Consider the following 15,568-nt stretch of genomic DNA (forward strand, 5'->3'; position numbering starts at 1 on the left):
TTTTCATTAATCCGTTTTCAAAAAATTGATTTTCAAAAAAAAATTTTGAAATATTTTTTAAAAATACATAAATGCGTTTTTTGAAAATTTTCTAAAATTTTAATATTACCTTTACTTAAACACATTTGTATAAATTTTTTTATTAAAATCGGGTTAATGTTGTACGAGATATTCAGAAACGAAAAAAACCGTTCTATGACAGGTACCGTTAATAACGGTACAAAAAATATTTTTTTTATTTTAAAAGTTGGCTCTTATGTGTAATACTACAAACAAAAATTTTAATCAAAATCGTTAAAGCCGTTTTTTGAAAAAAAATTAACTTTTGTATTTCCGTTATATGGCAGGTACCCTTAGTTTTTGTCAGACAGACAGAATTGCCGGACCCACTTTTTTGGCATTCTCCATCATCGTAATGTCATGTAAAATTGTTATCTCGAGTTCGATTTTTTTTACGAATCCTAAACTTGCCCTATAGTACCTATATCGCAAGTAAAAATGAAATAATTACATACATATTTTTGCTCCTTAAAGCTCATAATATTCCTTCTCCATTTTTCATCACATTTTGAATACCATCAACACTTAAATTTTTTTCAGTTCATTTTAACAAAGTGGTGCCAGTATTTAGTCAGCGATTATAAATTTGCTGTCGCAAAATACTAACAGGGTCACTGCGGTGTATGTGTAACTTTTTTTTTAATTTTTTCTTACTTCTTTTTTTACCCAACTACGACATTTCAAATGGTATAATTGGTCATCCATATGAGGTGCTGCATTGAAAAGTTAGTTAATAATTTTTAAGAAAATTTATTTGTGCCATGGATTTAGATTTCCAATTTCCGATTTTTTGTTAGTTGAACAGATTTTTGCATTTAAGCTTTTAGAATTCATAAAGAGAATTCAAATAAAATTCTATTGATCTAAATGACAAAACAAAGTTTAAAAAACTAAAAAAAATAGGAATTTTATTCTAATAACTTAAAATAAAAAAATTAATTACTTCCTATTGAGTATTAATTAGATTTCGAATTTGTAAGATTAAAAAAAAAAAAAAGTTACACATACACCACAGTGACCCAACAAAATTAATGGGTACAAATTGACCAAACAGTTATTATAATTTACAGATATTATAATTAATTTATAATTAATTTAAAAAAATTTAAAGAGAAGAGTATAGTGATGTGGCATATTCTCTATCGACGAGACTAAAAATGCTCCTGTTCCTACAGTTAAAAAAATATGGCAAATCTGATATAAACACATATTAATAAAGAACTTATTTGGAGACCATCTCATAGCTTTTACTATTAATTTAATATTTTAAGATTATTCATTGAAGAACCTTTATATTGGAATTTTTCCCGATTATTTCTTCTCCCTAAATAAAAGATCCCACCAAACTTAAAGACGCACAACAATTTACTATTTTAGGTATTTTTATATTGAATTCATTTGAAACACCATTTAATTTTCATCTTTAGTATTCTAACCTCATAAAACAAAATTTCTGTACGTGTGTATTAGGTACACTTCGCTCAAGTTAGGAAAAATGTCTGGACTTCAATTCTAAACATTCTCTGTTGGTGGATTGAATGTTCTCTTTGCTCATTAGTCCTTTAAATTTAAATCCAAAATATTTAAATTAGAAAACTCTTGTTTGTTATTTGTATAGACTAAAATCATGCACCAGTCACGCATTGTTGCAAAATTTATTCCTCGTTGCAAAGAGGTAGACACCAACATAACCTAAGGTTTTGCATAAATTTTTAATTAAAATTTTGTTATTTCAAAAACTTTCAAAAAGTGTGATGGAGGGAAGAATTTGTGTTATTTTTAAATTGTTTTATGCACTGCATTGTTATTGTGTTCGGTACATAAACGAAATTTCGTATTCAAAACAAAAATACCTCGTTTATTTCGTGCTAATTGTTGGTTTAAGTTCCAGTTGATGGGATGATTACTTTGCATAAAAATATTAAAAAAAAAAAAAAAATAAAAACAAACAAAATGTGAACCGGCAATATGCAGAGTTATTTTATTCAACTGAAAGTCTGTTTTTGTTATTAACAGAATGACCTTTGCCTTTGAGGTTAAAATATTGTTAGCAAAACAGAATCAATTAAAAAGTGTTAAAATGCGAAAATAAAAAAACGGTATGGCTATTAGATACAAAAAAGTACTCTTGGCAGCGGTGGGATTCGAACCCACGCCTCCGAGGAGACTGGTGCCTTAAACCAGCGCCTTAGACCGCTCGGCCACGCTACCACATGAATGAAGTTAGCCAAATCAGCCCGTCACCCCACATTGAATTAATTTTTCTTTTTAGTTTATAGAGAGAATTTCTCTTTTCATTATGTGCTGACCTCGTTCACCGTTATGAGCAGTGCATTTTCATGTGGTTCCATAGTGTAGCGGTTATCACGTCTGCTTTACACGCAGAAGGTCTCCAGTTCGATCCTGGATGGAACCAGGATGTATTCTTTTTATATCTTTTTTTCATAATTTCCAAGGAATTTTTAATCATCATTATACTACAAACTCGTAAGAAGAATTTTGAAATTTTTAATTAATGAAATAAGTCGACGCGACGTTTTTATTTTTTAAGAGTTCCATTAAATTTTGTGTTTAAATAAAGAAGCAATACTTCAAATAAGTACATAATTAAATTAAACTTCCTTTAATTGCTAGTGAATTCATTTATTTATTGTTATAAAAATACACTCCAAAAATAACCTATCAAAGGGTTGAGGTAATATTAAAACTTTGAGAAGCTGTGTGTTTTTCACTTGCAACCAATTTGATATAAGGTAGCGTGGCCGAGCGGTCTAAGGCGCTGGTTTAAGGCACCAGTCTCCTCGGAGGCGTGGGTTCGAATCCCACCGCTGCCAGTGAAATTATTTTATTATTTAGCATAATTTAAGAATTTCAAGAGTAATTTTCAGAGCAACACTAAATGTAATTCCTCCCAAAACTATGCAATAGGAATTCAAATACATATTGGTCAACCATAAGAATTGTAGTGTCAATTTTAAAAATACAAATTTAAACGGTCACTATGGCGTATGTGGAACATTTTTTTACGTAACAGATAAAAGTGCCAGTAATTAAAAAAAAAAATATTAGAATATGAATGATGATGAAAATTTGAATTATTTACAAAGATAAGGAGAAAAATCGATTGGATTGAAACAGTTGGTCGGAAGGATGCAAAAATGAATACCATCCAAGTCGAATTTCGCCTATTTACAATTATGATAAGACTAAAAAGTAAAAATAAAATACATACATAGTTTAAAAAAAGTATAACAAATGTGTAAATCAAAATGCTTAGAGCGCTTTTTGTGATGTGTAAAGTTTGATTTACCCATTGGATATAAGTCAATTCAATTATTTTATAGTTTTTAGTGTGCAATAAAAGCGTATTTTTAGTTGTTTAAACTGTACATATTTATCTTGTGACAAATTTTGACAATAAAGGAGCATTGATTTTCCATAAAAACTTGAAGTAAAGATTCAACCAAAAAATTTAAAACTGGGGTCGAACTACGGCATACGTTTGTTAACGTACTGACGCTTTATGTCTCTATTATTTTCTTCTGATTGAATAGAGAGAGAAATAGTCAAAACGTTAACGAACGTATGCCGTAGTTCGACCCCTGATTTTTTTTAAACAAGTGTTTCAAAAATAAAAATTTGTTTTTTTTTTCCAATAATAAAAAATATTATTTTACAGAAAAGTTATATTTTTCTTAACAAATAAAATTTTATCTTATTGAGAAAAACAAATGTTCACTTAAAAAAAAAAAAAAAACAAAAATTAATGTTTGGCATTTGTGGTTCCTTTTTTTCGAAAAAGATCTTATTTTTCTTGAAATCGCATCTTACTTTTCTCTCACAAACCCCACTTGTTGGGACTCAATTGTTACTTCATATTACTTACCATCATGTTATATCAAATTAGCTTTTAGCTAATAAACTGCTAATAAATTTTCCATCTTTTGGCCTGTGAAAACTATTTTGGTACTGATGGTCTGGTCTACTAAGTTAACATCTCTCATAATGCAATGTCAATTTTGTATCAAAATCATGGACCTTTAGTTGCTGTTGGAACTGTACAAACACAACAATTTTGGCAGTTTAAATATTTTAACAATAGTTTTTTGCAGCAGCAGAAAGAATTTCGCCGTCGAAAGATTTTTCATTACAAAGCTATGAAAAGACTTTCTGTGAGAATATTTTTATTTCTGTATGCAAGGTTATGGATAAAGTATGTGATATCAATTTTATATATACTTTAGAATTTTTTTGGGAAGAACACGAATTTGAAGTTCTCGAAAAAAAATTTATACCACTAAAATGATAACTTAGAAATGGCAGTTTAATATCTTACTTAAACGCTTTCAAAATAAAATAAAATGTTGTATGGTTTAATATTCCTCAAATTTTTTTTAATAAAAATAATTGTATTGGCAGCGGTGGGATTCGAACCCACGCCTCCGAGGAGACTGGTGCCTTAAACCAGCGCCTTAGACCGCTCGGCCACGCTACCACATATTAAGCTTTATAACTCTAAAAAACTGTCGCCCCCTCAAGGTCACAGGGTAGTTTCAACGAACGAAGTTGTGAAAACCTAATAACTGTTTTTATAACCGAGATCTAATTTTCGATTTATTTAAACAGAAATGCCTCAAAAACTGACACAATAAGAGAATACCAAAATCATAAAAATCCACAACTTTTTGAATTAAAACAATTCAGAAAAGTATGTATATTTTATTTGATTTTCAAAAAGTGGTAGTTTTTCAGATTTTTCCAAACCGTTTCTGAGCGGAAGCCATATATAAGCCGTACAATAAATAGGTCGAGATATAAATTGTTGGAACATATTGAATTCAAAATTTAATAAAAAAAAAAGATAATCAATTTAGACCATCAAAATTGCTTCAAAATAGAAAGTTGATACTTTTGACAGATTTCAGTTAGAACAAGGTGGTTTTCCGCGGCAGATATCTATATGTTGATTTAATTGTTTAAATATTAAATGTCAAATAAATTTAGTTTGATAAAATCTTTAGATTGAACAAGTACGTTTTAGACTGCTTATTATTTTTAAGATAAGCCTTTTCGTCTTATATTGAGGGGTGACAGTTTTTCAAATTGAAAAAGCTTGTTATGTGGTAGCGTGGCCGAGCGGTCTAAGGCGCTGGTTTAAGGCACCAGTCTCCTCGGAGGCGTGGGTTCGAATCCCACCGCTGCCAATAGAATTTTTTTGACAAAAAAAGCATGAAGACTATTTTAGTGATGGACAACAAATTCTCAATATTATCTTACAGATGCTTGAAATCGTGTGGCAGTCTAACAATCATTCTAGTTCATCTCATCTACCAGCAGAAAAAAGACTTCTAAATACTGTGTAGTTATGTGTATGAACTAGATTCTGGTTCTCTTTTCGATTTCTTAAGATCAATTTGCTGACTGCAAAAAATAATAGAATTTTATTTAAAGTGAATAAAAACAGAGACCAAAAACTCAGTGTGAGATAAAATATAATCTTTATTTCTTTATTTTACATTGTTTTTATTTTCTAAAACATTAACTTAAACATATTTTTTTATAAATAAACACGCAATATAAAAAATTTAAATATAAAATTAAATATAAAAAAATTGTTTCACATTTTGTTGCTTTTTATATTAACATACATCATTTTTTAATTTTCTTTAACCCTAGTTTACCGCACGCAAAATAATGCAATAACCAAACTTGGGGGTTCGCGCGAACCCCAAAGCCTTTATGAACCTTTAATTGTTCATTATCAACAATTTGATGCATTGTCTCTTTCTGTTATTGATTAAGGTGACAGTTGCGGTGTCTTTTTATGATAACACGTATATATAACAGGTATATTTTTGCCAAAATATACCTAGTAAAAATTATTGAAAGTAGTCCATTTTAAGTCTTGGGGTTCGCATGAACCCCAAGTTTGGTTTGTGACTTTTTTTCAGAAAAAAATTCCAGAAAATTATATAAAACCGCTTTTATGGAAAAAAGACAAAAAACGTAAACAAAAATGAATTTCGTTCACTGAGTTTTCATCCCAGGTCGAAAAAACGATTTAGAAAAAAGTTAAGCATGCGTTGGGGTTCGCACGAACCCCAAGTTTGGTTTGTGACTTTTTTTCAGAAAAAAATTCCAAAAAATAATATAAAACCGCTTTTATGGAAAAAAGACAAAAAACGTAAACAAAAATGAATTTCGTTCACTGAGTTTTCATCCCAAGTCGAAAAAACGATTTAGAAAAAAGTTATAACCATTTAAACATGCGTTGGGGTTCGCACGAACCCCAATTTGTAAACTAGGGTTAAGAAAAAAAATTATTTACATTTATAAATAACATACATAAATATAAATTCTTAAGCGCAAAAACAACAGTCAATTAAGGCTAACCTTAAAATGAGGTACTTAAAAGTTTTTTTTTTTTTTAATGTTTCTTCTTCATGATCAACACATTTCCTTGACAACAATTACACAAAAAAAAAGTTTTCATTGAATTTTTTTTTAATTTTCCAAATTTGTAGGTACTTTTACATTCATTTATTTAGGTACAACACACAAAACATACACACTTTTAAAATAATTACTAAGCTATTTAAATTAAAATGTTTTTTATTTTTGTTCTTAACTTTAAATACAATTATTTAATAATGTTAAAATTAGGAAAATTGTAGTGAGTTTTAATTTAAAATCTTTAAGCTTCCACTACAACCAATTTATCAAAATGGCTGCCTATATCTAGTAAGTTTGATCAGAGTTAATTTTGCTAAAAACAAGCTTCCTAATTTTTACCTACAAAGATCAAAATCATATTTACAATAGATACCTAATGCACATTTCACAAAACAATGATGACACATAACTAATTCAGCAATATTTTGTATTTTTCATTTTTAAGTACATAAATAAAATCTACTTCCGGGATTATAAAGCCTCATCAGCCATTTTGTTTTCATCAAAACTGTGGTGATTATTGTTTGTACAACAGGAATTATTTTGTGCAGTGGCAATAGTTGTAACTACTACATTGCCACCATTCTTAATACTATTAGTAACTGATGCATTGACAGTAGTTTGTTGTTGTTGTAAGGATTTTTGATCTGTCATCGCTTCTTCCATTAACGGCTGATGGATGCGAACATTATCGATGGTTCGGCGACGAAACATTTTTGTTGAAAAATTATTATAATTCGAAGCTTTACTTGAGGCTCGTCTGCCTGTCATCGATGTGGATGATAAGACAGCACTGGATGCTCGACGCGATGACAGTTCCTTTAGTCATACTTTTTCTTCACCTGGAATGTGAGGACCACTGCGAATGAACTGTAATTAAAATAACTGTGATTTGTGAGAAAAATATCTCATTTTATTTTTTTTTTTAAATAAGATTGTTGTACACACACAAACATAAATTAAAATAAAATATATGACATTTACACAATTTCTTTTTACATATACATTTTTGTACTTATACGATTATGTGGGATGCTGATAAGGAAAATACCTACTTCATGAATTAATAAAATCTTTTAAGAAAAACCTTTTGAAATTTCGTTCCTCTGCTAAAAAGGAATTTATATAAAATTAAACATAAAATAAGAAGAAAAGTAGGTACCATTGCCAAAGGGGGATTTCTAACTCTCTGGTGACTAAAAATAAAAATGGCATTTTTCTCATTTTTGCTGAAATTTGATGTGTAACAAATTTATGTAGGCTTAAATTTGTGGATTATTGTCATGTGGGATGTTTTTTTTTTTTGTTAAAGAAGACTCCTTTTCAAGGATTAAAATTAAATGAAACCTTATAACAAAGGACAAAAATCACTCCTCTCTAATTTTGTATTAACTCAACTTAATGTATTGCTCTTTTTTTTGGGAACAGAAGCAGACTATAAATAGGGTTTCAAAGTACAAAAATAAAATCATTTATATAAAATTAAATTAACTCCTAACGATTTCTTTAAATGACAAAGTTCGTCGAGTATAAAAGTTTATTTTCTGATAAAGCTTCAGATTTGAATGATTTTTTTTTTTTCTTCACAAACAAAGCTAATAATGAATGAAATTCTTATGGTAGTAAAATGGCATTTAATTAAAATTCCAGAGATTGAAAAATGCCTTTTAAACAAATAGCTAACCAGAATTTAGTTGCTTCCGTGGGTAGCAGATTTGAACGATGTAAAAAAAGCTCCAAATAACGTTAACATTTTTCAATGGTTTTTCAAACATTTTGATGTTTAAATCACATTATTTAACCATTTCATGTATTAAGAATCATAAAAACTCGGAAACTATAACTGAGTTATGTAAAATCTCTCGATTTTGACTCTTAAAAATAAATAAAATGAAAAGGTATCGATGGTAACTTGCTAAGTTCGGATGGAGAACAGGAGAACTTCTACAAGCTAGACCATAACGACATTTAGCGAACTACTGCAAAATTTCATAGATACAGCCGAACCGTTCACCGAACGCTTCCCCGAAATACTAAAAACAACTGTTCTGGAGTAAAAACAAACACCTGGAAACCACACTTGATGCAAAAAAAGCTGAATTTCGCTTCCGAGTGATCAGAATAACAACACCCTGAAGATTATAATCCAGCAGTTCGTTAAGTTATAGATCACCATTTCAACAACTATTCATCAGCTGAGAAGTTTTGACAGCGTTAATAGAAAGTTTATTTGACTTGCTTTTTACGGAGAGGAGTTCATTGAGGTTATAAAATGTACATACAATCGGTCCAAATTTGGCGTCTTGCATGGAGGAAGGTTTATAAGGCGAATTGGAATTCGAAGTAAATTCAGGCAGGGCTTCATCATATGTAGTACTGTCACCAATTTTGTTTTAAGTAAGATAAATTAGCAATGAACTGCTTTGACAAGTAACAGAGGAGTTCGATAGACTCTGACGTCTAATCTAAAAAAAATCTGATCTACGCGGACAAAAATGCCTGCGTATTATTTCTCTTTCACAGGATCATAAATCTCCATTAAATGACATAAAGAGTAGAGAGAGAAGTAGAAATCATGGGGCTGCAAATCAGTTCTGGAAAAACAAATATAATTTGTCTCGGAACACAGCCATCGTATCAAATAAATATAATCTCAACAGCCGATAGTTTCCAATATCTAAACTGAAGGCTGAACTGTGTGGAGTTTCAAAAAAAAAAAAAAAAAAAAAAAAAAAAATCAGGAAAAAAAGCGAAGAAATACGGAGAAAAAAAAATTACCTAAAATTTGTGATCCTCAAATGAGAGGTGATATCAATAACACCAAATCTTATAAGTTTTCACTAAAAATTTCTATTTGACTGACATTAAAAACCTGTTTAAAAAAATAGTGCTCAAAAAGTGCAACCTTTAAATAGGTACAATCCAATTTTCTTGCTTTGATAATAACAGCTATCAAATTAACATTTTTGAGTGACAAAAGTCGTCCAACATTTAAAATATCAATTTTGATATAATTATTAGGGTGGGTCAATAAAATCGAAATTATTTTTTTTTTTTAAGTTTGTACTCCGAAAAATAGATTGCTAGACACCTCTACAATACACACACCAAATATGAGCTCTTTATATTAATGGGAAGGTCCTCCGCTTCGCAATTTTCTATTTTTACATTAAGCTTCTACTAAAAAAAAATCATTTTTTTTAAAATCAACTTTTTTGCAAATTTCTTTACATATTCTTGTAGGAAATTGAACCCTCTACAAAAAACGTATCAAACACTATTTCGTTAATCTAACCGTTTAATAGATATTTGAGGTCCAAAAATCCAGAAAATCTTTAAAAATTCGTTTTTCGTTCTTAATTTTGTAACAAATTGAAAAATTATAATAATTAAAAAAGGTCTTATTAACTTTTTTCATTAATCTAACCATTCTAAAGATATTCAAGGTCAAAGTTAACAAAAATTATAAGAACATTTTTTACTTATAAAAATTTTCTAATTCATTAAAAATTCATTAAAAAAAAAGCAAGATATATTCTTGTAGGGGCTTAAACGTTCTACAAAGAAGTTATTGGCATCAAATTAAATGCTTTAACCGTTTAGAAGATATTCGTACCCAAACCAGTACCCACTGATTTCAATAGTTTCTTATGACTCATAAGAGATTGTGTTTCAGAAAATAGAGTGTAAATTGATAAACATAAAAACATACAAAACTCCTAATTACAACTTGTAAAATGTGTTAAAGAAAAATAGCTCAAAGAGACCAAAAACAGTAGATTTTGAAAGTCCATATTTTATCCAATTTTAGCCGTATTCAATTTTTGTGATCATTATGTTGAAAAATAAAGTAATTTCTTTTTTCCGTTACATGTTCAATACCTATAAATGCTTTAAAGATAAAAATAGACTATTTAGTAATGTCATGTTTTTCTCTTTTTCGAATAGTTTCTCATTAGTTTTTTACAATATTTTAATTTAAAATTTTTTTTTAAATTATACATGTCAATAGGAAAATTAATTATCTTCAAAAAATAACTTAATACAAATTTTCATATTCGGCTTCCTTTTCAAGTTATAGACGAAAACACAAAAAATAACAAATAACGAAAATATTGATCGTTACAAAAATTATCATAGATTTCGAAGAAAATTATCTTGTTATCTTTGCCAGAAAGTGTACTATAATAATATAAAACTATGAGGATTTGCAAGATTTAGATTTTGTATGTCAGTAAGAAACTCTTTTTTTGCAAAAATTTCCTTTAAAAAGTCGATTTTTTTTAAAGTGTTTTGATACAATGCACTTAAACTTTTGGAGTGACCCAAAAAAGTTTGTTGCTTATTTGATCAGCTTTCAGGAACCAATTTTTCTGTTCATATTAGTTGTTTATTACTCATGATATAGCCTGAAAACTAAGTATGCTGAAAAAAAAAACGACAAAAAACTTTAAAAATCATATCTCGAAAACCTATCCATAAATATTTTTTTTGATAAGATTTTTTAGTTTTCTGGGCTCAAATCTATACGAAAAGCATAACGGCACTTGGTGTCCAAAAAATTTTAGTTTTTTTGTAAACTAGTGTAATTGGTAACTCATAAAATTATAAAATGTAGGTAAAGGTGAACATCCTTCGCTTCAGCATTAAATTGTTTCCCAAAATCTATACCTTTAGTTAAAAAAACATTATTTTCTTAAATATTTTTACCCAAAAAATTGGGTACCTACCATTAAATGTGTTAGAACTTCACGTGATATTGTTTTTAGCATAAAAAATTTGTATCATCAAAAATCTTCAACACAACCCTGACAAGATCCCAAAACAAAAAACCTTAATTTGCTTCTAGAATAACAGAAATAAATATTTTATAAGAATGGCTTTTACTGGGTCATTTTTCAAAGCATGAAATATAAAAGTCCCTATTTATGCTTTAACTTAAATAGCTTTTTTGTGTTATTTTTAACTTCATGCCCAATCCCTTTATACTTTTATTTGTCTACAGTTGCGTCTGAACCTGAGTTTTCGAGAAAAAAGAAAATCCTTAAAATATATATACCTAATGCGAATATTATGAACAATTGCAGATCCTTTTACTCCTGCAGCTAATGTTTTGTATAATAAACAAGAAAACACTTTCTTGCAATACTCACTTAATCTTCCTGTTTAAAGTAAGTGAGAAACAGTCAAAAAGGATTTATCAGTCAGACGGGTAATTATTTCTGGTAAAGGAAACTAATTATGCACGCTCAATTTAATGGTAATTATGGAGGGAAAGGAGTTAAATAATGAAGTACAAGTTACACACAACAAAAAAGTTAGGTAAGGTGCGGAGTTTATTTTTTCAAGCACACAAAATATTATAATACAATAATATATGCACCTTCGCCAACTACAATACACGCATAATAATGAAAGCTTACCGAGACCTGAGTTGCTGTGTAGGAGTTGTTTCGAGTCCGATTGCTGTAAAAAGTTGTCGTCCATTTACGTTTCACTTGGGCAATAACTTCTCCATTGAAAAAGCAAAAAAACATTGCTACACAGAGTCCCTGAAAAATGAAAAAACATGAAGAAATTATATTTTAAAGACAAGAAAGAAAGATTATTGATTATTCTACTTGGGGCAATGACAATGGGATATTCCTAGAAGACTATAACCTATAAGGAGTATTGATTTATGGTTCGTGAATATATTTGTGCCAGCAGATCTTCAATGAGATTTCGTTTGACTTTTTTAATACATTAAAATAAATATTCTTGTTATATTCACACTGGGGCCATTACATAGATTCTCATTTATCTCTAGAGTTTCATGAAGGTTTAAATCCCTTAAAACCATTCCGCACACTCTAAATTTAATTAGATACTTGTAGCTGTATCCCTAAATCTATCCTTTTCAATAAAAACCACTGAGGTTTAAACAATGCCTTGCTAATGTTAATGTAGCCTATATACCGATTTAATTGAATTTTAAATTCAACCGTTTACCTAATTTGACTTTATAAATATCCGGGTTTCACAATATCATTATTCACTCAAAAAAAAATCCCTCATTTGATTTTCGTCTAAATTATAGAATATGAGGAATAATTTAGGAGATAAAGTGGACGAATTGGGTTCGTCACTCGTATGTGAGTAAGGAGAGGTCTAAAAAATACGATAAAATAAATTAAAAATATTCTGTGTGTATGCTTTTGGGTTTAAGTTTAAAATTCTAACAATATAATAAAAAAAAAATTGTCTGGGATTTTTTTCAATATTATTATGGTCATGTAAAAGAATAAAATAAATATTAAAAGTTATAAATGTTCTAAAATCTTAATCGGTAGTTCTGATTTTTAGTACAGTCGTTATAGTTTAAGCTTTCATACTAGAGTATCGAAAGCAACATTATCAAAAATAAAAAAAAAAAAAATTACCAGAATTTTGTAGTCTGAAGTGAAACGAAAATTTCCATACAAAATTTCGTTAACGAAATCTTGAACAAAATTTAATTTGTTTTGTGTTTGCTTTTAAACTTATTTTCTGATGTTTTTTTCTTAATTTTTTTATTTGTAGTTTTATTATTCTTCTTTGGAGACTTCAAAATTTTTGTTTTCGCTTCAGGTGCGTACTAGGCTTCAAACTTAAAGACTAAAATTAGCAAAAACAATGCCGTCTTTACCATAAGGGCACACGGGGCCCGTGCCCAGGGCAAAACATTTTTGTCGGGCAGACCATCTACCAAAAAATTTTAGTTTTTATATGGCAACCAAATAAAGTTTTTTCTACACCTATACGGAAAAAACAATATGTTTTCAAAATGAAAACAAATTATGTGGCGTTGTATGCGGACATTTAAATCCAAACGACCAAACCCAAATTAAATTTTAGAAAAAATAAGACAATAATATTTTCAAAAAACAAGAAAAATAACTTTTTTTGCCACTTATTAAGATTATTTATTATTGATAAAAACAACGAATTCTCTTCCATTATCTTTTTCCTTAAATAATAATTTCGTTTGAAGTTAAACTGTCAAATTTGTAGTGCGTGTTAAAATCAGTGTAAAAATTCGTTGGCAAAAAAACATCAATACTTTTTCCGTTAGAAAACGTTTAAGAAAAAACTATTGCCGGCTCATCGACGGTACATCAATGTTTTGATAGTTTTTTTTGTTAAGTTTTCTTAATTTTAATATTTGTATAAACCTTTTTATGTCAAAATATTCATTAAAATCGGTTGTGTCGTTTACATTAAGAAATCGGTTCTATGGCAAGTAGGTACCGTTAATAACGGTTCAAAAAAATATTTTTCTTATTTCAAAAGTGCGTCCTTATTTGCAGCATTACATGTTTTTTTTTTTTTCAAAGCAAAATCCTTATCCGTTTTTGAGAAAATTGCAATATCTCGAAAACTTTATATTGGAGATATCCGTTAAAAAGGAGACATTAAAATAAAATAAAGTAAAATAAAATAAAATAAAATAAAATAAAATAAAATAAAATTAAATAAAATAAAATAAAATAAAATAAAATAAAATAAAATAAAATAAAATAAAATAAAATAAAATAAAATAAAATAAAATAAAACAAAACAAAACAAAACAAAACAAAATAAAATAAAATAAAATAAATTAAAATAAAATAAAATAAAATAAAATAAAATAAAATAAAATAAAATAAAATAAAATAAAATAAAATAAAATAAAATAAAATAAAATAAAATAAAATAAAATAAAATAAAATAAAATAAAATAAAATAAAATAAAATAAAATAACGGCTCTTGGAAATCACGTACAAATCGTCTGTATCGAGTTTTTAGCGAATCTATCAATCCGTTTGAGCTTTTTTTTCCAATTCTTCAAACAGAAACTTATAACCGGTACAGGGAAATTATTGGCAGTATAAAATGTACAATTGGCAGTGGAAACGTTTGATGTCTCAATGCGCGTATTATTGGCACCCCCTACCAATAATAAAGACACTAGGTACTTTTTAACCAACCATTGCTTTTTAGCCAACCATTGTACTTATTTTACTTTCCAAAAGGGCCCCAAATTCTTGTGTGCCCAAGGGCCCCAAGATAGTTAAAGACGGCCCTGAGCAAAAACCATGTAAAACGCCCTTGAAGCACATTAAATTATTAAATAATTGGAGAAAATCACCTCCGTGCACCTATCGCTTTTCAAGAAGGCCTGAATTTCATAATTTGTTAAAAGGGTCCTGATTTTAGTACACGTATTCCAGTTAGTGGACAGTTTCGCCCTTTAATAGGTAAATTAGTTCCAGTTCTTATACATGGTGACTGACTGTGCGATTTTTCGGGATCCAGATAGAGCAGGATCTGCATCAAACAACTCAGTAATCGGGCAGTTTTGAGAAAAAATTGGGAAATAGTAATTTTGCCTTAAATTCCTTGCTTTTATTATAAACTTCCATTGTTTCCCAACGTGGTATCGATATAAACAGATTTATTTTGTGCTTTTTAAGGTTTTCGAAAATCTTAGTTTCTATTATGTAGATGATGCAGAGTTATTACTTATAATTCTTCCCAAATAAATATAACAAAGGTTTTAAACAGCCCAACCAACGTTATGTTACAAAAAAATTAGAAAAAAATTATATTTTTCGAAAGCGTTTGCGATTTTCATTTTACTTAAAATGTAATCAATACTTGTGTCCCATTCAGGAAGCTAAGCAATTTTACTAAGCGTGTAAATGTTTTTTGGTTTAGCTATTCAACATCTTGGTTCGGTTTTAAACTAACTTTCTTCTACTTTATCACAACTTGTATTTAAAAAAAAAGTCAAAAATAAACTTTTGTGATAATTTACGCTTTCAATAAAATCAATTTTTCTTTTGTTAATAACATACATTATGTAGCTTCTAGTAGATTGAATACATTATGAGTTAAATAAAAATTATTTTTTCGGCTTACCTGAAATGATGCCGTAAAAGCTGATATAATTTCGTAGACATCTTCCCACGGATGACCTGCATCTGGTTTAAATGGAGTCAGAATATATTGCAGACCCAGCAGTGGAACCAGGAGAAGCGTTGCCCTGAAAAA

General features: G+C 28.7%; 1 protein-coding gene and 5 non-coding genes across 6 annotated transcripts in view; 3 read left to right on the top strand and 3 right to left on the bottom strand.

Moving 5' to 3' along the window:
- Positions 1 to 2,189: 2,189 nt before the first annotated feature.
- On the bottom strand, positions 2,190 to 2,271 carry Trnal-aag (transfer RNA leucine (anticodon AAG)). The gene has a single exon. It is a non-coding gene; the product is annotated as a tRNA-Leu (tRNA).
- Positions 2,272 to 2,403: 132 nt separating this feature from the next.
- On the top strand, positions 2,404 to 2,476 carry Trnav-uac (transfer RNA valine (anticodon UAC)). The gene has a single exon. It is a non-coding gene; the product is annotated as a tRNA-Val (tRNA).
- A 336-nt stretch (positions 2,477 to 2,812) lies between these two features.
- Trnal-aag (transfer RNA leucine (anticodon AAG)) lies at positions 2,813 to 2,894 on the top strand. Its single transcript has one exon. It is a non-coding gene; the product is annotated as a tRNA-Leu (tRNA).
- Positions 2,895 to 4,473: 1,579 nt separating this feature from the next.
- Trnal-aag (transfer RNA leucine (anticodon AAG)) lies at positions 4,474 to 4,555 on the bottom strand. Its single transcript has one exon. It is a non-coding gene; the product is annotated as a tRNA-Leu (tRNA).
- A 627-nt stretch (positions 4,556 to 5,182) lies between these two features.
- Trnal-aag (transfer RNA leucine (anticodon AAG)) lies at positions 5,183 to 5,264 on the top strand. Its single transcript has one exon. It is a non-coding gene; the product is annotated as a tRNA-Leu (tRNA).
- A 1,459-nt stretch (positions 5,265 to 6,723) lies between these two features.
- Positions 6,724 to 15,568, bottom strand: part of LOC129918554 (calcitonin gene-related peptide type 1 receptor) — a 93,916-nt gene continuing 85,071 nt past the window's right edge. The window contains 3 exon segments of the mRNA XM_055999161.1: positions 6,724 to 7,383; positions 11,937 to 12,065; positions 15,437 to 15,560. Of these exon segments, the coding sequence (XP_055855136.1) occupies positions 6,985 to 7,383; positions 11,937 to 12,065; positions 15,437 to 15,560 (652 nt within the window). The 3' untranslated portion in view covers positions 6,724 to 6,984.

The sequence above is a fragment of the Episyrphus balteatus genome, chromosome 1 (assembly GCF_945859705.1).
Source record: "Episyrphus balteatus chromosome 1, idEpiBalt1.1, whole genome shotgun sequence".
Taxonomy (NCBI): domain Eukaryota; kingdom Metazoa; phylum Arthropoda; class Insecta; order Diptera; family Syrphidae; genus Episyrphus; species Episyrphus balteatus.